General features: G+C 42.7%; 1 protein-coding gene across 6 annotated transcripts in view; it reads left to right on the top strand.

Annotated features, from left to right (window-relative positions):
* Positions 1–22474, top strand: part of LOC149158830 (uncharacterized) — a 523084-nt gene that overhangs the window by 419260 nt on the left and 81350 nt on the right. For all 6 annotated transcript variants that reach the window (XM_089436325.1, XM_089436329.1, XM_089436328.1 and 3 more), the window contains one exon: positions 13535–13585. In XM_089436325.1, coding sequence (XP_089292451.1) covers positions 13535–13585 — 51 coding nt within the window. The remainder of the gene's footprint in view (positions 1–13534; positions 13586–22474) is intronic.

The raw sequence follows: 22474 nt of genomic DNA, 5'->3' as shown, positions 1-22474 counted from the left end.
AGTCACAAGGGAAAAATATAACATAAGCTTCTGAAGCTTCTAGTGCCCCCATAAATCTCAAGCTTGATATTATGCAAGGACAAATTTCAGACAGCCAACCATCTAGAATATTTTCCCCAATGAAGGACTCTTCAAAAACACAATGATAAGCACTTATCACATCTCCTGATATCAGAGCTTTATCTAGGGTCTGCACAACTTTTCCTAGGTTGTTGTGAAGAAACACATGATTGACAGCTTTTGAAAGATTAGTAGCTCATTTCTGACTGGAGGATACCAAGTTTGTTATAGACAACTCACAGTCAGTAACCTGCCTTTCCATGGAACTATTCATATCCATTTTGTTCTCAACAGCATCTTCTAAATCTTTCCTGTCACTGACCCCAAAAGTCTTCGTAATGACATTCTTCAGCTTTTCTTTCTTCTCAATTACTGCAAGTTCTTGCTTCCATGAACTTTGCATTCATATAGGTGATGGTAACCCTTCAACTATAGATTCTGAGTTATATTTCATCCTTTTGGACCACAACACAACATTTCCCTTTAGAACCTTTTTAGTGCTAGACATTTGTATAGCTGAAGAATTTTCAAACATGTAATCAGTCCTTTTGGGATCCTGAATTTCGGGCATGGTGCCTCCTTCACTACTTGATGAACCTACCTGTCTCTGATCTTTATTGTTGAGCCAACCCTGCTTATCTACTGACCCATCAGATGAAGCAAGTGAAGAGCGATGATTCTCCCTTGGCAATTGAGTTGAAGGTGATTGCTAGGGAGATGTGGGAAGCATTTTCTACGTTGTATCAGGGATCTTCCAAGCAGCGGAAGATGCACCATGAACAGAAGTTGAGATCTGCACAGATGCAAAAGGGGGAGCGTGTGGATCCATTCCTCACAAAGCTTCAGGAGATTCGTGATGAACTGTCTATTGTGGGGCATACACCTCAAGATTCGGAGTTGGTTAGACTGGCCCTTAATTTTGTCTCAAATGAGTGGTAAGTTTTTGTCCAGAGTATCCTAGGCAGAGCAACTTTGCCGAATTGGGATGAGATGTGAGCAGCTCTAAAATAAGAGGAGCTTAGGAGAGACTTAGTCAAGGTTAAACTTGACGGAAGCAGTAGCAGTGGATCGAAGCCCAAGGAGGCGGAGGAGAATGCAACCCTTGCATCGAAGGGACAACATGAGCAACGAAGATGTAAGAAGGATGTCTCGAAGATCAAATGTTTCAGGTGTGGTGAGGTGGGTCACTACGCTACTCAGTGTCCTCTCAAGAAGAAGGAAAAAGATGAGAAACACGATCTAAAGGCTGCGCCCGTGAAGATCAAAGAGGAGTTCTCCATCGCAGCCAAGATACCTTAAGGAGGGAGGTGGGCTGATTTGGAGCTTTAGTTCGAAAGAGATACAAATGGGCAGGATCCTTGAGGAGCCCACCTTTAGGATCATTTCCTTGCTATGGGAGCCCAGATTACAAGTAGTGGGATGGACTAGTGTTGGATGATGCCAAGGAGTGTCAGAGAGACAGTTGCAGTGGTTAGGAGTGCCACAGTCTGGGCAGCGTAGAGCAGAGTTGGCAGCAGTGCAGATGGCACAAAACAGAGGTCAGCAACAGTGCAGTAGATTTAGAGGGTTAGTGCAGAGACTAGTAGTAGTCGGGCTCCAACATTCACATGGTATCATATTGAACATAGTTTGTTCAGTAATTTGGGATGTTTTTCTGTCACTGATGCATTAGCAACAACAGTTTGCAGTGGCAGTGCCAGCAATATCATGGATGCAGAAATTCAGAGGGAGTTGCAGTACGGATGCAGTGTTGACAGTGGTTGGGTCAACAGCAGTTCAAATACAACATTTGTGCAGAGGTTGGTGGACAGCATGTCAGAATCAGCAGCGCAGAGGGAGATGTTACAGAACAGTGTCACATTCTTCGCTAAGAGGGAGTGTTGATTTATGGTAGCATCAAATGTGCTCTAAGTCTCAAATTTTGCAGGGAGGCTTAGGCACATGTATTCCAAAGAATCTAGAAATCTTTTTGGGAAATTCCACCTAGAAACAGTTGTATTAAAATAATTAACTATTTTTAATGGGACCCTAAGTCTAAACTTAGGAAAATAAATAATTAAAGGGTATTAATATAAACTTTGGGTGTAACTTCTAGAAGAAGACGAGGATCAAGCTTAAATGATCTTAGCTATTGATCATCTTCTAATCTGGGTCATTGAATGTCAACGAGAAGATTATTTAAGGAGGCTTGTGTTGATTTGGGGTAGCATCGGAGGTGCATTAAGCCTCAAATTTTGCAAGGAGGCTTGGGCACAGGTATTCCAAAGAACCCAAAAAGCATTTTGGGAAATTCCACCCAGAAGTGATTTTATTAAAATAATTAATATTTTTAATGGGGTTCCTAAGTCTAAACTTAGGAAAACTAAAATATTAATGGGTATTAATCTAATTAGGGGTGAAACTTCTAGAAAAAGCCACGGATCAAGCCAAAATGATCTGAGCCTTTGATTAAGAGTTAATCTGTTGAAATTTCTAAGTATTACCCATTAGAAATTTTATCTGTATTCTCTGGTTTATTTCTCCTACTTGTTAATTACGAACAAGTTATTTAAACATAAATATCGAAATAAACACAATACAGTTTCAACCATCTACAGATCAACAGCTGAAAGAAATAGCAAACACACAAGTGACATCGTTATTTTTGGAGAACTCGTCGCCGGAAAAACCCAACTTGGGAAAACCGATGCAGCAATTCAAAGGGTTATTTTATTATGCAGTCTATCCTTGAGTACAATGTTGAAATTTCTAAGTCTAACTTGTTAGAAATTCTTCCTGTATTATCTAGTTTGTTTCACCTACTTGTTTAATTACTTAACAAGTTATTTACCATGTAAATACTGAAAATAAACACAAGTACAGTATCAACATCTACAGATCATCAACTGAAAGAAAACAAGCACACAAGTGACACCGTTATTTTTGGACCAATGTCCCCGAAAAAACCCAATGCAGGAAAACCGGTGCAGCTATTCAGAGGGTTACATTATTATGCAGTCTTTCTGAGTACATCTAGGTGCCTAACCGGCTCACCCAACAGAGAAAAATACACGACAGCAATACCTCTATATTCAGAAACAGGTATTCAGAAAACCTGTCTCACAAAACCCGCTCCGGCACGACTGAAGCTCAGCTCTAGCCCTTCTGGCCTCTGCATTAGCCTCGTGCTGACCTACATCAGCCCTCTAAGGCACTGTGTAGCCTCTGGGAGCCTCTGTGTCACTCCCTCCATCCTCTACGTGGATGACGCAGTCCCTCTAGGCTTTGCGCTGCCTCTGCTGTGCTCTGTGTAGCCTGGACTGGCTGTTGCTCTCACTCTCTCTGCTTCTGCGCTGGTTTCCCAGTATTATCACTGCGTCTCTGCATCGTACTCACTACCCCTCGCTACTGATCACTGATTCAACATTGCTTAGCAACCCCGCTCTAGCAAAATGAATGATTGAACACTCTGGTGTGTTCTCCAACTGACCCTCAAGTCTCCTCTTATACTTTTCTCCTTGGTACATCAACAGCTAAGATTAGATTTGGCTTGATCCATGACTTTTGGAACCTTCTAACCCAGTTTTATATTAATACCCATTAATATTTTATTTTTCCTAAGTTTAGACTTAGGAACTCCATTAAAAATATTAATTATTTTAATATCTCCCAAATCGGTTAGAATCTGCCCAAACCATTTTTGGGTCTTAAAGACCTCATGTGCTTTAGCCTCTCCACCAATTTTCATGGCTAGAGCACATCCGATGCTACCCCTAGTAATACTCCACACTGAGCATCACCCTGAATATCCGGCATCGGTCCCTGTGCTGATGCTAGGCCTCCACACCCAACATCCTTTGCACTATTGCATACTGTACTACTGCCCATGGCCCTGCCGCTGCCACTGTTGCATCTGTATGACAGCTCCCTCTGCATCTGTGTTGTTGTAGGTCCATCCTCCCAGCACTGCATTTGCACTGCATCCCCTCTCATCATGCTGCATCGTGCTACTACACTGCAACTCAGTTACTGAGAAGTAAGTAACTAATCCGCCCAACTTTTGACATCCTTGTCAGGCTAGAAACACTCTCGATGTTGAAGCTCTCTCTGCTGCTAACAAGTGCTCCCTCTACTGAACTCTATGTTGTTGCAACAACTCCTTGCATCTTGCAACGTTGCACGCCTCTCTGTGCCATCTTGCACTGGTGCAACACTCTCGTGCCTCTCGTACTGTTGTAGCCTACTAGCCTCGCGTTGTCCCGGGACTTCTGCACTGTAGCACTCTCTGCTGCTCCATCCGCATTTGTTTCTACCGACGTCCGCCAGAACCGCTACTCCTCTTCAAGGCTCCCATAGCAAGGTATAATCCAAGAGGTTGGGTACCTCAAGGATCCTGCCCCTCATCGCCTGTAATCCTCTTGACTACAGCTCGATGTCTCCCCACTTCTTCTCAAGTGGCACATGAGCACTCATGGCACAATCGTCCTCCTCCTTAACTTCCTTCTCCGCCTTTGCAGGCGCTGCCTTCAAGTCCGAAGCCTCTCCCTTACTCTTCTTCCTAGGACACTGGTTCGCAAAATGACTTAGTTCCCCACAATGGAAGTACTTGACCTTGGAGAGGTCCTTCTTCTTCCTCTTCTCCTGCTTTCCCACAGATGCCAGAGTCGCATCCTCTTCTTCCTCCTCCTTGATCCTGACCCCTTTTCCGCTACTCCCCATCTTGGTCAACCATCTGATCTCTTCTTGACGAAGAGCCACCCACAGTTCTTCCCATTCAGGAAGACTCATCCTGCCTAGTATGCTCTGGACAAATACCTCCCAATCCTCAGAAACTGCATTCAGTGCAGTCCGCACCATCAATTCCTCATCCGGCGTGACCCGTATGGAAGTTCACTGGTCATGGATCTCCTTCAACCGACCGAGGAAGACATCTATTTGCTCTCCCTTTTGCATCTGGTATGCCCTTAGCTGATTCTACAAGAGCATCTTCCTCTGCACGGAAGTATGCTGGTACAATGTCTTCAAGGCATCCCACATCTCCTTTGTCGTTTCCTTCTCGGCAATATGTGGTACCGCATGATCCTTGACCCCATCAAGGATGATGCTCTTAGCCTTAGCCATTGCCTCCTCGTACCTTTCATTAGCTACCGAGTCAACTGAGATAGCTATCACTCTCGAGACGAAGCCCTTGAGGCGATGTCTATCTAGAATGGACAAGATCTTGGCTTTCCAGAGCATAAAGTTGGACGCTTTGTCCAGCCTGTCCTGATCTCTCAGCCCATTCACGACCATCTCGCTACTCTTCTTTCGACTCCTCCGAGTCTCTCTACTTCCCTCCTGGAAGTCCTTTGTTTGACTCCTGCTGAGTCTCTCAACTTCCTCTCTGGAAGTTCTCGATTCGACTCCCTCTAAGTCTCGATTTCCCTTCTAGAAATCCCTCTGCCAATGTCAAGTTGCCCCGCTCCGATTGTCTGTGCAACTGCACCACTGATCCGAATTCCTTGGCTAGAAATCTACCTCGGTAGCAACTCCCTCCCCGTTGGTCTTGCCCTGTTAGGTACTATTCTGATCACAGTGCCCCACCATCTTTGCTCCACAAATTACCCATAGCCTCCTATACCCCAACAACTGAAGGATTGAGGCACTTGGCTCTGCGCAATCCCAACAATGGCAAATCAGCTCCCCCAGCCAATTGCATTAGCCCTCCTGGCCTCTACGTGAACTTGATTTTGCCTCCCTTAGCCTCTGTGCTGCCTTTCTCTAGCCCGGAATGATGATGCAGTCCCTCTGCGTCACTCCTTCCTTTGTCGCCTTCTGCAAGGATCAGCTCTGTCACTCGGGACAGCTGAAACTGTTGCAAATGCTATGCTCGACTGATGCCTTCAGTTTTCCTGTGATCTGCAACCACGCTCTGTTACCATGTTGAAATTTCTAAGTTTAATCCGTTGGAAATTTTTCCTGTGCTATCTAGTTTATTTCACCTACTTGTTTAATTACCTAACAAGTTATTTACCATGTAAATACTGAAAATAAACACAAGTACAATATCAACATCTACAGATCATCAACTGAAAGAAAACAAGCACACAAGTGACACCGTTATTTTTTGACCAATGTCCCCTGAAAAACCCAATGCGGGAAAACTAGTGCAACTATTTAGAGGGTTATATTATTATGCAGTCTTTCTGAGTACATCTAGGTGCCTAATCAGCTCACCCAACAGAGAAAAATACACGGCAACAATACCTCTATATTCGGAAACAGGTATTCAGAAATCCTATCCCACAAAACCCTCTCCGGCACAACTGAAGCTCAGCGTTGGCCCTTCTGGCCTCTGTGTCAGCCTCCTGTTGACATGCGTTAGCCCTCTGAGGCACTGCATAGCCTCTGCATCACTCCCTTTGCCCTCTGCGTGGATGATGCATTCCCTCTAGGCTCTGCGTAGTGTGGACTAGCTGCTTCTCTCGCTCTCTCTGCTTTTGTGCTGGTCTCCCGGTATTGTCCCTGCCTCTCTGCCTCGTACTCACTGCCTCTCATTGTTGATCACTGATTCAACTTTGCTTAGCAACCCCGCTCTAGCAAAATGAATGACTGATCACTCTGATGTGTTCTCCAACTGACCCTCAAGCCTCCTCTTATACTTTTCTCATTGGTCTATCAACAGTCGAGATTAAATCTCTAATCAATGGCTAAGATTAGATTTGGCTTGATCCATGACTTTTGAAACCTTCTAACCCAGTTTTATATTAATACACATTAATATTTTATTTTTCATAATTTTAAACTTAGGAACTCCATTAAAAATATTAATTATTTTAATATCTCCCAAACCAGTTAGAATCTGCCCAAACCATTTCCGAGTCTTGAAGATATCATGTGCTTTAGCCTCTCCACCAATTTTGATGGCTAGAGCACATTCGATGCTACCCAAAATCAACATACAACTGGGTGCCAACTCACTCACTCGACAGAGAAAACAATTCGGTAGTAATACCTCTATTCGGACACAGATATTCAGAAAATCTGCCCCCATGAAACCCTCTCCAGCAACCTCTAAAGCAAAGCATCGGCCCACCTGGCCTCAACATCAACCCAGAACCCTCTGTGTCGGCCCACTGCGCAACCTCTATGACCCTCTGCATCACTCCTGCTGCCCTTTGCATGGATGACGCAGGCCCTTCTGGCCTTTGCGTTGTCTCTACTAGGCTCTGCATGTTCCCTCTGTCTCATCGTCTGCCTCTCTCGGCTTGTGCGCTGGTCTCTCGGCACTATCTCTACCTCTCTATCTCGTACTCACTACCCCTCGCTACAACTGATCATTGATTCGATTTCTCTTAGCTAACCCCGTTCTAGAAAATCAAATGACTAATCACTCTGATGTATTTCCCAACTAACCCTCAAGCCTCCTCTTATACTTTTCCTTTTGGTCCTTCAACGGCCGAGATTAAATCTCTAATCAACGGCTAAGATTAGATTTTGCTTGATCCATGTCCTTTAGAACCTTCTAACCCAGTTTTATATTAATACACATTAATATTTTATTTTTCTTAAGTTTAGACTTAGGAACTCCATTAAAAATATTAATTATTTTAATATCTCCTAAACCGGGAGAATCTACCCAAACCATTTCTGGGACTTGGAGATCTCATGTGCTTTAGCCTCTCCGCCAATTTTCATGGCTAGAGCACATCCAATGCTACCCCAAATCAACATAATCTAGGTCGTTGTTTGTCCAACAAGAAGATATAGGAAAGGGGCTTGAGGGTCATTTGGAAAACACACAGAGAGATTGAGAAAATCGTTTTTCTGAAGTGAGAAGTTCTCAGGTGGAAGATCGATTGAGGAAATCTTGCAGCAAAGGGGTAGTGAGAATATGAAGGAATTTCCAGAGAGTACGAGGCAAAGGGAGAACAAAAAGACGTCCAAAGGAAGGTTGATGCTAGCCCACGTAGAGGTAGCGCAGCCCTTGAGGGGAAGTCGAGTTCCTGCTGAGGGAAGTCAAAATTTAGTTGTCGGAAGCTAGGGTCTGAGTATGGGAGGCAGAAGGTCGATTTCTGAGCCAACAAAGGATCCAAAGGAGAGGTAGCGTAATACCCAGGAGGGGTGACGCAAAAACTGCTTAGGGTGATGCAATTCTGCGCATAGGGTGACGCAGAGCCTCCAAAGCAGCAGGATCAGTCATTGATTCTTCAATGACAAGGTGAGATCATTTCACCAGTCCTTTGTTCAGTATTTTCTCTGTATCAGATTGCTAGTTGAAGCATCCTAAAATTGTACTAAGAATTTCTCCTGCATAATAATAAAACCCTCAGAGTTGTTGCACTAGTTTTCCCTCATTGGGTTTTTCGAGGGACTTTTTGTCCAAAAATAATAGTCCTATGTGTTTCTATTTTCCTTGCTCAGTTTCTATGTTTCAAAATCATAATTAAATTGGTGTAGGATGCTTCAGTAATTTACTTCGATATTTCATGAAGAAATCTGAAATAAGTGTGTAATGTTATTTACTATCTAGGAGAAGTAGATTGACCTGGTTGCAGTAGGATTCTTGAGATTGTTAGATCTAGGAATTTTCACAGCTTGAGGGTCATTTGGAAGAACACACAGAGACAGTTCATAGAATCGATTTTCTGAAGCAGAGCAGCTGCTGGGAGATTTTCAATAGTGAGCTTTTGCAGAGAGGGGCAGGGATAGTTGGGTTGGAGTATCTTCTCCAGGACCCAGGATTAGTAGCAGAGAGGTGGAGAGACACCAGGAGGAGGTAGCACAGACCTAGGAGGGGTGGACATTGGGCCATAAGGGCCATGCAAAGCTGATGAAGAGCCAAAAGGGCTCACGCAGAAGCAACGTAGTCTTCGAATGCAGAAATCTGAAATCTGCCAGGGAGTTGAGATTTCTGAGTCGGGAGGGCTGGAAACTGCTCCAGAGGGCAGGCGTTTCCGAGTTGGGTTGACACAGAGCTTGTTGAGGCTGACGCAAGGCTACGCAGGGCCAGCACAGAGATAGACGAGGACAATTGGTTTAGCTGCTGGAACAACCAGAATTGTCGAGTAGAGTGAGGTAATCTCACTAAGTTTTTCTGCCAGTTTATTTTCTTTGTAACTGGATTGCCGGAAGGGCATCCAAATTTGTATTCAAAAACTATTGCATAATTATAAAAACCCTCAGAGCTACTGCACTGGTTTTCCCACATTGGGTTTTTCTGGGGACATTTGTCCAAAAAATACTGTCACTTGTGCATCTTTCTCTATTTTGTTATGTTCTTGTTTTGGCCAAAGTAATTAATTAAGTGAAGGTTGCAGTGTTAGCTTCGACATTTGTTGTAGGAAACAATAAATAATTTGTTTTAGTATTTAACAAATAGGAGAAGTTTAATGAGTTGTTGTAGTAGGGTGATTCAGGTGGGGTTCTCGAATTTTCACAGCGTCTAGGGAGCATCAAGGGGCACCTTGGGAGTATTCGGAAAGCATAGTTCCTCACATAATAGTTTGAAATTTCTAAAAAAAACAAAGAAAGCCTCGCGAAACCATGTGAAACCTCCACCTTCTCTCGGATCTGCTCACGATCCGCGGTGGCTACGCACCTGAACCTCCACAGATCTGCACCTGATTCTTTGCAGAACTGTGGATCAGACCCCCGTGGATCTGATTTTCTAGGAATCGCCAAAAAATCATGGAACCGCGAATCCGATTTTCAGATCCGCGGTTTTGCCGAAGGATTGGTGGCAGATCCGTACGGGATGTGATTCTACCTCTGGATCCTTGGGGGGGAGGTGGTTCCTGCAACTATGCTCTCAAGAGGTCGAATGATCAATAATACATGTTGTTGGGCCCTCTAAGAAGCCTGATGAAGTCCATAAGTGCCATAATGATGAATAGGACTCCCAAAAGTAATGGACAAGGGGTTGGCCCCTTGTTCTCCACATAATAAACTTGAAGTGCTCCCAATGGGTGTGAGGGCACATGAGTGACCTCAAGCATCTCCAAGTAAGTCGAAAATGCCTGTAGACCATCTGTAAGGGCTCAAATGATGTTGTAATTGATGCCACATCAGCGTACAAGTCTTAGGTCATCTATCAAGTGCATGGTACAACTATGGGGCCGACTAAGCAAAGTTGAACCAGGTGCATCTTCTTTGTCCAATAGGTGAATCTCGAGAAGTCTCTGAACACCTCTAGGGATCCATGGAGTGTTGTCTACTGCTATGGAGGCCCATGGCTCTCAACACGCACCCTGCATGTGCCAATGTAGCCCTCTGGAGGGTTAGGACCCCATATAGGGAGACCAAACCCAAAATGGAGACCACCTGCAATCTTGCATAAGATCCAATGTGTCCCCTAGCCTTCCAATACGACAAGTGATCAAGGAAATCGAGTAAAAGAGCTTACAAACCATGGACAACAGGTGGGAACTTCATAATGGCATGCCCTTCCATAGTGGGCTTTGGCATGTGCTAATGTCTCCAAGATCCAAGTGGGGTTAACCAAGTATCCTATTAGGTGGTTTCTACTTCTAAAGAGGATAGTATGTCCAAGGTACATCCTTTAAGGGTGGCAACATGCGATAAAGAGATGAATGGAGTAGGGGATGAAAAGGGGCAACCTTGGGCCACATGCTGGGGTACAAGGGTAGCCAATAAAAGGGAAGCCTGTTGATTTTTGGTAGCATAGGATGTGCTTTAGCTTTGAAATTTGGTGGAAAGGCTAAGGCACATGAGATCTCCAAGACCCAAAAATCGTTTGGAGAAATTCCACCTGGATGAGGAGTTATTATAAAAAAAAAATTATTTTAATGGGTATTATTAAAGATAAGGGTGAGAAGCTTCTAATAGACGAGGATGAAGTATGTTTTAATCTTAGCCATTAATTAGAGACTTAATCTCAGTCGTTGATTCATCAACAAGAAAAGTATAAGAGAAGACTTGAGGATCATTTGGAGACACATCGGCAGATACTCAGTATCTCAAGGAAAATCGATTCTCAAAGAGAAGGAGATCGATTTCAAAGGGACAGTTGCAAGGTGGAGGAAGAGGAGGGCATCAACAGCAGTCAGTGACTGAGGAGGAGGTGATGCAGGGACATTGAGAGACAGTGCAGAGGGAGACGCGGCCCTCACACAGGCTGACGCAGAGGAACATAGAGCCACGTTGAACCACGCAGAGTGACGCAGAAGTGGGAGAAGGATCTCCAAGGTGTCAGAAAATTTCCAAGGGAAAGTCTCAGGTGTTTTCTCTCAGTTTCTTTATAAAATCATTCCTTGTAAAATCAATTGTTGCTGAAGATTAATAAAACCCTTATCTGTTGCACTGGTTTTCCCACATTGAGTTTTTCCGGGGACAATTGTTCAAAAAGAAATGTGTTGATGTGATTGGTTCTTGTGTATGTATTTTCTGTGTATTTGTGTGATAATTGCAATAGAATTTATTTTAATATTCGTTGAAGGGATTTCGTAAATAACTTATTGTGAAGAATAAGTAGGTGAAATAAATCAGTAGCTGCAGTAGAATTTTAGGTTAAAAATTTTCACAAAGCCCACACTTGGGTATATAATGTATAAGAGGGAGCAATCATGGTACATGAGGTGCCCCAGCCTTGATTTTTCCACCCTTCTTTATATGCCTGTTGCCTTTTATGATTTTTTTTTAATTGACTAGTTGGGTCTCAAGGGATAAGAGCATGATGTGTAAGATATAGCAATGGATACCCCCTTTAGGGTAGGATGGTTCATTGCCTACCAGGGGATTGGGACAATCATGGGGTTGGTTCATTGAATGACAAAGGAGGCTCATCTAGGGCCTATAGGAACCAGGGTGATGTCCATGATGATGGGGTAGAGCTCATGTATTGACTTTTGCCCACGTGCTAAATGTGTTTGTCCCAACCATGTTTTGCATTTTGTGGTACATCTTCCTATTGACTGTGTCCAATTATGCTTTTAATTTTCTTTTCAGCTGCATCAACCTCTGAGGCATCATTTCAGGCTCGACCCAATGTGTGGGCAAGGGGAGGGGGAAGGCTAACCCTATGTGGACCCAGTGAAGGAATGTGGACCCAGGTGGGAGAAATGATGAATGGGGTTATAATAAGTGGAAGCAGAGTGATATATTTTGATAGGGGAGCAGGACCACGCAACCAAAATCAAGGTTTCCCATCTAGTACCATCCTAAAACCCAGAGGTCAATAAAAGAGATCCCACAGGACTAGGGTACAAGGTTAACATCCAAAAGAGGTCAAGGGGAAAAGAGCACAAACCTAGCCCACTCTTTCCGCTGAATCCCCCCATTAATCCATGCCCAGAAGTATCTATGACAAGCAAACTACAATATTCAATTACCAAATGACAAGACATATCTTTAGGTTCGGGAGGCCCACCTTCAAACATACAATCATAACAGATGGGTGAGGGACCACATGGCTGGTTGAGGTGGCAGAGAAGTGGCACAACGAGCTAGTTGGTGGCTACGAGGGAATGGTCGCTGTCAGTTGAGGACCATCTTCTAGGGAAAAAAATCTAGGGATATCACTACAAAATGGTGGCTAACAGTACCTTTATTGAGCCTCCCTTTCGAATGAGCTCTAACTTGATCACTTCGTGTCCTATACCTAAAATATCAATTAAAGGTGATTATCATCTTACCGGGACTCCCATTGGTGAAAGTCCATAAAGAGTAGGGAACCTTGGTTGTGGTGACAATGGACCATTGTCCCATTGTTAGTGCTTAGTCTAGCTTTCCCTTTCTAAGGCCTGCTAGATTTCTTGGTAACAAGGCCTAAGATTTCTCTTTGTTTCTTGCATGCTTTGTTTATGTTTCGAATTGTACATAATTACCTTATGCCATAATCTTTAGCATGTGGTTCTGTTCCCCAAGTATCTTTTGGAATCCATATTATAGTATTGCTTGGTTCTTGAAAAGTACTAACTAAAATCTATATTTTAATGAGAAATTTAGAAAATTTACTTAGCTCAGACTTTGTTTGGGATCATATTGTGCCATTGGAGTTTGTTGTCTAACTCTAACCTTATAAATTACATTAGGGTTAGAAAATTCAATAATACGAAGATTGCAACACTATTTCCATCAAAATATTTCTTGTTTTTTATTTAACTCTTAGTCTTTACCCTTTTGAGTTCTTTGAGAATTTTCACTTTCACATTATTCACTTGATATTTTCCTCCTTGTACTAAAATGATTTGCATCTTCCGAATTCCAAGAGTAAAAAGTGATAATATACTAGATTCCTATTTGCATTTCTTTATAATGTGTCTTTTCTGGAATTTACTTTATGATAAAGGACCTACAGATTTCCCCTCTTGTTGCCACTTAACAAAAAAATCTCTATAACCATTGATGGTGGACTATATATAGCTGCAAAATAGAGATGGAGATCTAACTAATGTGCACTTGCTTTGTTGATTTGACTTTATTATTACTGCTTTAAAACATTTTATATTGTTTTACTATTAGAGCTCTTTTGAAGATACAAGTTTTTAATGTGTAGGATGAGCTTGATTGGAACAAATATTTGATCAAATATTATATCGGCCGAGAGGTATGTTTCGCATACTTCTATTGATTCATCACTTTAGATGAGTATATGATTCAGCACATTCTTTTCTTTTCAAAGATCAACTGTTTTGTACATTTATTTGGTGATTGATTGACCATAAGTGATGCAATTTAAAGTAACATCTTCTCTACTTTAATTGTAAAGTACTTACTCCATGAAAAAAAACTATAGAAGGCATACATAATGTAGAGTACTTTGTTGTGTATCATATATAGCCCCTACCAAAATTCTATTCCTTGTGACCCTTATTGGAAACAAGGCATTGCAATATACATAGTTTGAAGGAGTAGAATGTAAGACCCAACACCTATCATAATGTTCCAATCGAAACTGTTATAGTTCATAGAAGTAAAAGTCATTTTGTCTGTATGGTCCATATTTTAAGTTTAGAATAAACTTATAAAGATTAAGAAGGCATTCTAATTAAGAAAATAAGAGTTGTTAGAACTTAGAAAACAACTCAAGAAATATTAGCTAACACATTGAATCAATATGAAGTAAATAGCAACAAGGCTTCAAGTTATATTCTTAAGAGATTATTTATTAATATGATCTAATTAGGTGTTATTGATGACATTTTTATCTTTGTTGTTGATGTCCATCGTGTTGGGCATAATTATACCAGCTAAAAAACAATTTGTTGTGTACCTCGGTAAAATCTCCTATCAAAGAATCATAACTATTTGATATTGACCATGTTACCCACCACCAGTTGGTGACCCCTATAAGAGAAATTCTCTCCTAGATTTGTCTTCAGCCAACAGCCAACAGCGCCTTGCAACCACCAGATAGGTCAATGTGCCATTATTCTCCGCCACCTGAGCTAGCCATTGTGTGCCCTCGTTCATCTGTTATGATCGTATGTTTGAAGATGGGCCTTCCAAACTTGAAGGTATGAATTTTCATTATGTAATTGGGTGTTTATGTTTTCTTTTCTTGGTCACATTTGGACATGGATTAGTGGGGGGATTCAGTGGAAAGAATGGGCTTGGATTGTACTCTTGTTCCCTTGTCTCAACTTGAGGGTTAATCTTGTATCCTAGTCTCGTGGGATCTCCTCTGCTAGCTACTCGCTATATGAGCGGCACTACATGGGAAACCCTGATATCGGTCACGTGGTCCCACTTCCCGACACCATATATCCCACTCCCCTCCGCTCATTACAAACCCTTTTCACATTTTCCCCATTTGGGTCCACATTTGTCCATTGGGTCCTTTACTGCTCAAACTAGCAGGGGTCCTAGGAGGGGATCCTAAAGGACAACTGCTAGGCCAAGGGAAACAATGGAGCGATTGCCCACTATCACCTCAGCGAAGGCTCGCTGCTCGTTACGGACTTTCACCGATGGGAGGAGACCCAGTGTAAAGGGAATCACTAGATGGGTGGATCAATGAATAGATAACTAGTGATTCCTAAGGCCTATTCACAAGAGAGACTCAATTGTATGGTTTGCTTGCTTGAGAAGCAAGGTGTAAGGCTCTCTCAGAAGGGCCAAGGAAGTTCCAAGGGCTAGGGTTTGCGAATGAGGAACCTAGTCCTAGAAACCCTTGTGAAAACTTGGTTTCCAAGTGGTCTTTGTAAATTTATCTTCCAAAAGTTGTGAGACCACACAGGACCAAGTGGATCCAAAGTTAGTTCAAGTGGGTGGAGTTGATCATTCAGGGGTGTGCTTGAACTAATTGAGGGGGAGAAGTGGATCAAAGGAGAAATTTTCATTGATTTTAATGCAATGATCCCTATAAGGTCACTAGTCAATGGGAAACCAAGGGCAAGAATCGATCTCAGATCTAGGGCTTGGAATATCTCGAGATCCTACCGTTAGAATTGCCTCAAATTTGGAGGGGTCCTAGGAGCGCAACAGCGCAGTAGAGGGCAAGAGATCGAATTTTCTTTTATGGGTAAATTGTGAGAAAAATGATGCCCTAGGTCACTTATAGAGGCTAGGCCTAGAAAAAGAGAGAGGAAAGGCAAGAAATATATGCTTCAAGGTGATCACCTATGGAGGACCAGTGCCTATTCTTTTGGGAGAAATGGAGTCAAGAAAATTCCAATGAGAGAGTTTAATTCACTTAGTCAATGAGGCCTCTAGGACAATTTCACATGGAAATTAGGGCATGTGACAATTGCTTCAAGATGGTTACACTTAAATTTGCAATATATGATGACTTATCAAGATAGAACTTTGACAAAATATCTCTAGGAATATTCACTTATTCAAACATGGCCCATGACATGATGCAACGTTATAAAAAGACAAATTTCCACAATTTCGCATAAGAAAAGCAGTAAATTTTAGTCTAGTATAGCGAAAATCCCCAGTAACATGCATGTGACATAAGAAAATGATAGAATAGCATTAAAAAATTACTTACATATAAGAATGTGTAATGTCCCAAATGGGGATTTGAACAGTAGATACCAAAATAAACTTGAACATCAAAATAAACATAAATAGACACAACCAACAAATAATACACAAATGGATGTCGATAAAATCACTGAGCCATTTTATTAATCCACTGAAAATAGTACATCAACATGAAGGAATAGTGGAACCTGAGCTTGCTAAGCAAGTGGAGCAAAACCCAAAAAAATATCTCTGACCCAACTGATGAATGGCTCTGGCAATGATGTAGATGGCTTGGTGAGAAGACTGTTGCAAACCGACTACGAAAAAACTTCTCTCCAAACTCCACTGAAGCACTGTGAGATTTCTGAGTGAAATCTCCTCAAGAGTATTGGGTTTTTGTCCAACACCCACTAGCACACCTGAGGGTTTCCGTCCTGGGGCTACCAAGGAAGTAGATAAATGGGTTCTCAACCTCTCATACAATAAGTAATATCAAATCCAAGATGTCCTCCAATGGCCTCCTCCTCCTCATTTATAGATCTTATGGACCCCTCTAAAACCTCTTATTTTATTATTATTTTAATCATGGAGCACTTTTCCCTCTTTTATTTTAATTAAAATATTCTTTTGAATGCGAAAAAAGGGTAAATTCGCCGCCATGTCTCCTCAAGTCACTGAAACTCATATCTAACCATCCCATCCTGTAGATCTTCTCGTTCTGGTTCTAACAAGCTATTACACTAAGGTGTTCTGTTAAGTATTCCCCTCGGAATGCTACCTTAAGCGTAATTAATTGAGTTAGGCTCAATAATAATTTTGCTTTTTGAAAGTTGTCGGAATGGACCGGAACGAAAGGCAAATTATGCAGATGATGGAATATACCAAGCAAATGCCATCGGACCTCATAGAAACTCCTCAAAACCCCTCCAAAAGCCCCTGGGCACGCTGATGACACCAATCTGCACCTGTGACGTATCTACCCCCCAACTCTGAAAGTCCATCCTAACCATGTCATAAGGAACATTAGAAAAATGAACATTACAAATCCTCTCGCCCCAAGATTGCTTGCCCTCCAGCAATCCAAATCTGTGGACCAATCTAGTGGCCCAACGCAACTGAGACCCAATGCCCGAATCCCATACAAACCACTAGGAGGAGTGGGAGACATTTGTCCAGAGCATACTGGGCAGGGCGAGTCTTCCAGATTGGGAAGAACTGTGGGCGGCTCTTCGCCAAGAGGAGATCAGATGGCTAACCAAGATGGGAAGTAGCAGCAAAGGAGTCTGGATCAAGAAGGAAGAGGAAGAGGATGCAGCTCTAGCATCTACGGGAAAGCAGGAGAAGAGGAAGAAGAAGGACCTCTCCAAGGTTAAGTGCTTCCATTGTGGGGAACTGGGTCACTATGCGAACCAATGTCTAAGGAAGAAGAGTGAGGGGGGGACTTTTGACTCGAAGGCAGCGCCAACGAAGGCGGAGAAAGAAGTCGAGGAGGATGACGATTGTGCCATGAGTGCTCATGTGCCACTTGAAAAGAAGTGGGGAGACATCGAGTTGTAGTTAGGAGGACTACAAGCGATGAGGGGCAGGATCCTTGAGGTACCGAATCTCTTGGATTATACCTTGCTACGGGAGCCCTGAGGAGAGAGTAGCAGGACTGGTGAATGTGGGTTGAGACGAATGCAGATGGAGCGGCAAAGAGTGCTACAGTGCAGGAGTTCCTGGGCAGCGCGAGGCTAGCAGGCTACAAAAGTGCGAGAAGCACGGGAGTGTTGCAACGATGCAGGATGGCATAGAGAGGTTTGCAACGGTGTGAGATGTAGGGAGTTGTTGCAGCATCGTAGAGGTCAGTAGAGGGAGTACTTGTTAGCGGCAGAGAGAGCTTTAGCATCGAGGTGTTTCTAGCCTGATAGGGATGTCAGAAGTTGGGTGGATCAGTTACTTACTTCTCAATAACTGAGTTGCAATGTAGTAGCGGTATGCAGTAGCACAATGCAGCATGATGAGAGGGGATGCAATGCAGATGCAGTGTTGGGAGGATGGACCAGCAGCAGCACAGATTCAGAGGGAGCTACCATACAGATGCAGCTGTGGCAGTGGCAGTGGTAGGGCCATGGGCAGCAGTACAAGATGCAACAGTGCATAGGATGTTGGGCGAGGAGGCCTAGCATCAGCATAGGAACCAGTGCCAGATAATCAGAGTGATGCTCAGTGAGGAGTATTACTAGAGCACAATCCTCGCTAAGAGGGAGTGTTGATTTGGGATAGCATCGAATGTGCTCTAGCCATGAAAATTGGTGGAAAGGCCTAGAATATTAAAATAATTAATATTTTTAATGGAGTTCCTAAGTCTAAACGTAGGAAAAATAAAATATTAATGGGTATTAATAAAAACTGGGTTAGAATTTTCCAAAATTCATGGATCAAGCCAAATCTAATCTTAGCTATTGATTAGAGATTTAATTTCAATCGTTGAAGGACCAACGAGAAAAGTATAAGAAGAGGCTCGAGGGTCAGCTAGAGAATACACCAGAGTGATCAGTCACTCATTTTGCTAGGGCAGGGTTGCTAAGCAAAAGTGAATCAGTGATCAACAGCGAAGGGCAGCGAGTACTGGACAGAGAGGCAGAGATAGTATTGAGAGACCAGCGCAGAAGCAGAGAGAGCGAGAGCAGCAGCCAGTTCAGGCCACACAGAGACAGCGCAAAGCCCAGAGGGACCGCATCATTCACGCAGAGGCTGCTGGAGTGACGCAGAGGGTCCCAGAGGCTGCGCAGTGCCTCAGAGGGCTGATGCAGAGGGTCCTGTGGTTGACGCAAGGCAGCAGAAGGCTAACGCAGAGGCCATAAGGGGTTTCATGGGACAGGTTTTCTGAATACCTGTTTCTGAATATAGAGGCATTGCTACCGTGTATTTTTTCTCTGTCGGGTGAGTCGGTTCGGCACCCAATTGCACTCAAAGAAATATTGCATAATAATAAACCTCAGAATAGCTGCACTGGTTTTCCCGCATTGGGTTTTTCCGGGGACATTTGTCCAAAAATAACGATGTCACTTGTGCGTTTGTTTTCTTTCAGCTGTTGATCTGTAAATGTTGTGACTATATTGTGTTTATTTTGGTATTTAAATGTTTTAAATAACTTGTTCAGAATTTACAAGTAGAAAAAATAAACCAGCAGAATACAGATTAATTTTCTAACAAATAAACTTAGAAAATTCAACGGTTGTCTTACTTCGAGTGGCTTCTTTGGTGGTGTAACATGCTTGAATGAGCTTCTTTGGTGGTGCCTTTGCATAGGAGGAGACTTGACTTTGATTGGAGGTATTCTCTTGACTTTAATACATATTCATAGATGGTGTAACATGCCCTTAAGGCCTTCAACATTTCGTTTTGACTATTTGACTCAGCTATAGCACTTAACATGTGCTAGACCTACTTGAATGGGCAAGAAACTCATTGACATATATTATAAAAATAATATTTCTTTTCTTGAATAAGTACAAATATCAAAAGTACATTTATGAAGACCGAACCTAGTTACATTTTCTTCAACAGGTCAACTTGGCCTCCAACAACAAGATAATGTAGCCCAAAATAACTAGTCAAATCTGGTCAAAAAAAGTCAACACAACAACCTGAATTAGGGCAGTCAACGCAGGGATCAAACTGCCTCGGTTTTTTGTGCCTAGAACAGGGGCCTGCCCAAAAAAAAAGTCTCCCTCACAAAGCCGAAGTCAAACAGGGTCAACACTAGTCAAAGTGAGCCTCTTGAAATTTCAGTCAAATATGGTCAATGCAGCAACTAGAAAAGACAATCTTCCTTTCGCACGTGTGGAGATAGAGAGGCCCAGAAATCCGTACACAATCAAGATGAGAGAGAAAAAGATGAATGAGATGAGATGCCAAAATGCAGAGGCACCTTGTATTTATATGCAACATTGAAGGCTGGAGGAGGCTAATTTGATGGCTGGCTGACCTTGACAATTTGTCCATAATCAAAATAAATTCATAACTTCATTTGTACATGTTAGAATGGGATGATCTTTAGATCAATCCTACACCTCTTGGAAAGAGGAATCCAAGAAAAATATCAGTTGCCTCATAAGAGTTGTCCAAAGTGATGTTTGGCCCTAGTTGCCAAATTTAACACTCCCTCTCAACTAGGGAGAACATCACCTGCCAAACTGTCTGACAATTTGTACCATCCCTATCATTGCTCTACTCTTCTCTGCTGAACCATGAAGAAAGAAGAAATGATCGAAAATGTATCATACCATTCTCCACTGACCCGAAGTTAGTCTCCAACAACAGAGAGTGTGTCATACCACTCTTAACTGACCCGTAGTCAGTTTCCATTGATCCCAGATCAATATCAACATCCTAGAATAGGGAGTATGGTAGTACACGATGCGTCCATCGGTAGTACTATGGTTCCTATCCTCATTTCCCTACTCATTGGCCATATGAGAGGTACTTCCCATGAGTCCCGGACTGCATGGGTAGGATGTACTGGTAGGAAAAGGTGAACCATTCATCCTGCTCATATACCAAAGAGGAGGGTGAAGCACTCAGCCTATGCATATGCCACCATGGGGTATCACGGGGGAAGGTGAACCATTCACCCTATACACAATGCACCATTAGGGGAGGGTGAATCACCCTATGGTTGCTCATCGCTCCAAGAAGTACCCCAAGCCCCCCGGAGCTCCCAGAGCTCACTATCCATCTCATACAGGACCCTCATAAGAGGGTTTCCTCCCAAAGCTCACTATCCATCTCATACAGGACCCTCATAAGAGGGTATCTCCATGACTCCAAGTCATTCACGGAAGTTTAAGAATTTGACCTTCCCGAGGGGCTTTGTATGAATATCGGCGACCTGCTCATGCGGTCCCAATATGATGGAGCCTTATTGCTCCCCGTTGTACCATATCCTGGATAAAGTGGTACCTGTTGATTTAGGGTAGCATCGGATGTGCTCTAGCCATGAAAATTAGTGGAGAGGCGGAGATAGTGTTGAGAGACCAGCACAGAGGCAGAGAGGCAGATGCAGAAGCCAGAGCAGGCCACGCAAAGCCTAGCTGAGACAGCACAGAGGCTAGAGGGCCTGCGTCATCCATGCAGAAGGCAACAGGAGTGATGCAGACGGTCCCAGAAGCTACGCAGTGTCTCAGAGGGCTGATGCAGAGGGTTTTGAGGCTGACGCAGAGGCCAGGAGGGCTGACGCAGAGCTTCAGTGTTGCTAAAGAGGATTTCGTGGGGGTAGGGTTTTTGAATACCTACTTCTGAATAGAGAGGTATTACTGCTGATTATTTTCCTCTGTCGAGTGAGCCAGTTTGGCACCCAGTTATACTCAAGGATATACTGCATAATAATAAACCCTCAGAATTGCTGCACCGATTTTCCCGCATTGGGTTTTTTCGGGGACGAGTTGTCCAAAAATAATGGTGTCACTTGTGTGTTTGCTATTCTTTCAGTTGTTGATCTGTAGATGGTTGAGACTGTATTGTGTTTATTTCGATGTTTATACGTTTAAATAAATTGTTTTTAATTAACAAGTAGGAGAAATAAACCAGAAGAATACAGATAAAATTTCTAACGGGTAGACTTAGAAATTTCAACAACCTGATATCAATATGCTTAGAGCGATCATGAAACATGTGATTCTCAGAAAGACGAATCCCACTCTGGTTGTCACAGAAGATCACGGTGGTATCGAGCACATGTCCAAACAGCTCATTAAAGAGCTTCCACAACCAGAAAGCTTCACAGGAGGACAAACTAGCAGCAATGTATTCAGCCTCAATGGTGCTTAAAAAGCAACCGAATTTTGCTTCCTGCTCATCCATGATATTGAAGCTTTGCGATCCACTACACTTCCAACCTAGTCTGCATCAGAGTAACCATGGAGCCTCACATTCTCGGCAGTTTATCTCAGTCCATAACTGATTGTGCCCCAGAGATATCTCAAGAGATTCTTGGCAGCAATCCAATGTATATGATGAGTCTCGACCATAAACTGACTCAATGTGTTCAGTGCAAGACATATGTCCGAACGGGAGTTCACCAAGAACATCAAGGCCCCTATGAGTTGACGATATTCAGAAGGATTTCCCAAATCGGGCCTGGCAGCACTTCCGCATAACTTGTTGAAGTTAAGTTCCATCGGAGTAGTCACGGACTTGTAGTCCACCATCCAAATATTTCAATTTCAAGTAGCTTCACAACATATTTTCCTTGAGAAACGAAAATTTGTGAAAATTTCTAACTCAAAATTCTACTACAATAACTTATTTATTTCTCCTACTTATTTTCCATAATAAGTTATTTACAAAACCCTTTAGTAAACATTAAAATAAATTATATTGCAGTTATCACATAATAGCATAGAGAAAATAACAGTGATACACAAGCACAAAAATCAATCACATCGACACAGTTATTTTTGGACAATTGTCCCCAGAAGAACCCAATGCGTTAAAACCGGTGTAACAGATGAGGGTTTATTTGTTAACTTTCAGC

The sequence above is a fragment of the Pinus tabuliformis genome, chromosome 5_2 (genome assembly GCF_031772625.1).
Source record: "Pinus tabuliformis cultivar Carrire ecotype Pingquan chromosome 5_2, CPIR1, whole genome shotgun sequence".
In the NCBI taxonomy this organism is placed as follows: domain Eukaryota; kingdom Viridiplantae; phylum Streptophyta; class Pinopsida; order Pinales; family Pinaceae; genus Pinus; species Pinus tabuliformis.
The sequence above is the reverse complement of the archived record's forward strand: the minus strand, read 5'-3'. Positions and strand labels throughout refer to the sequence as shown.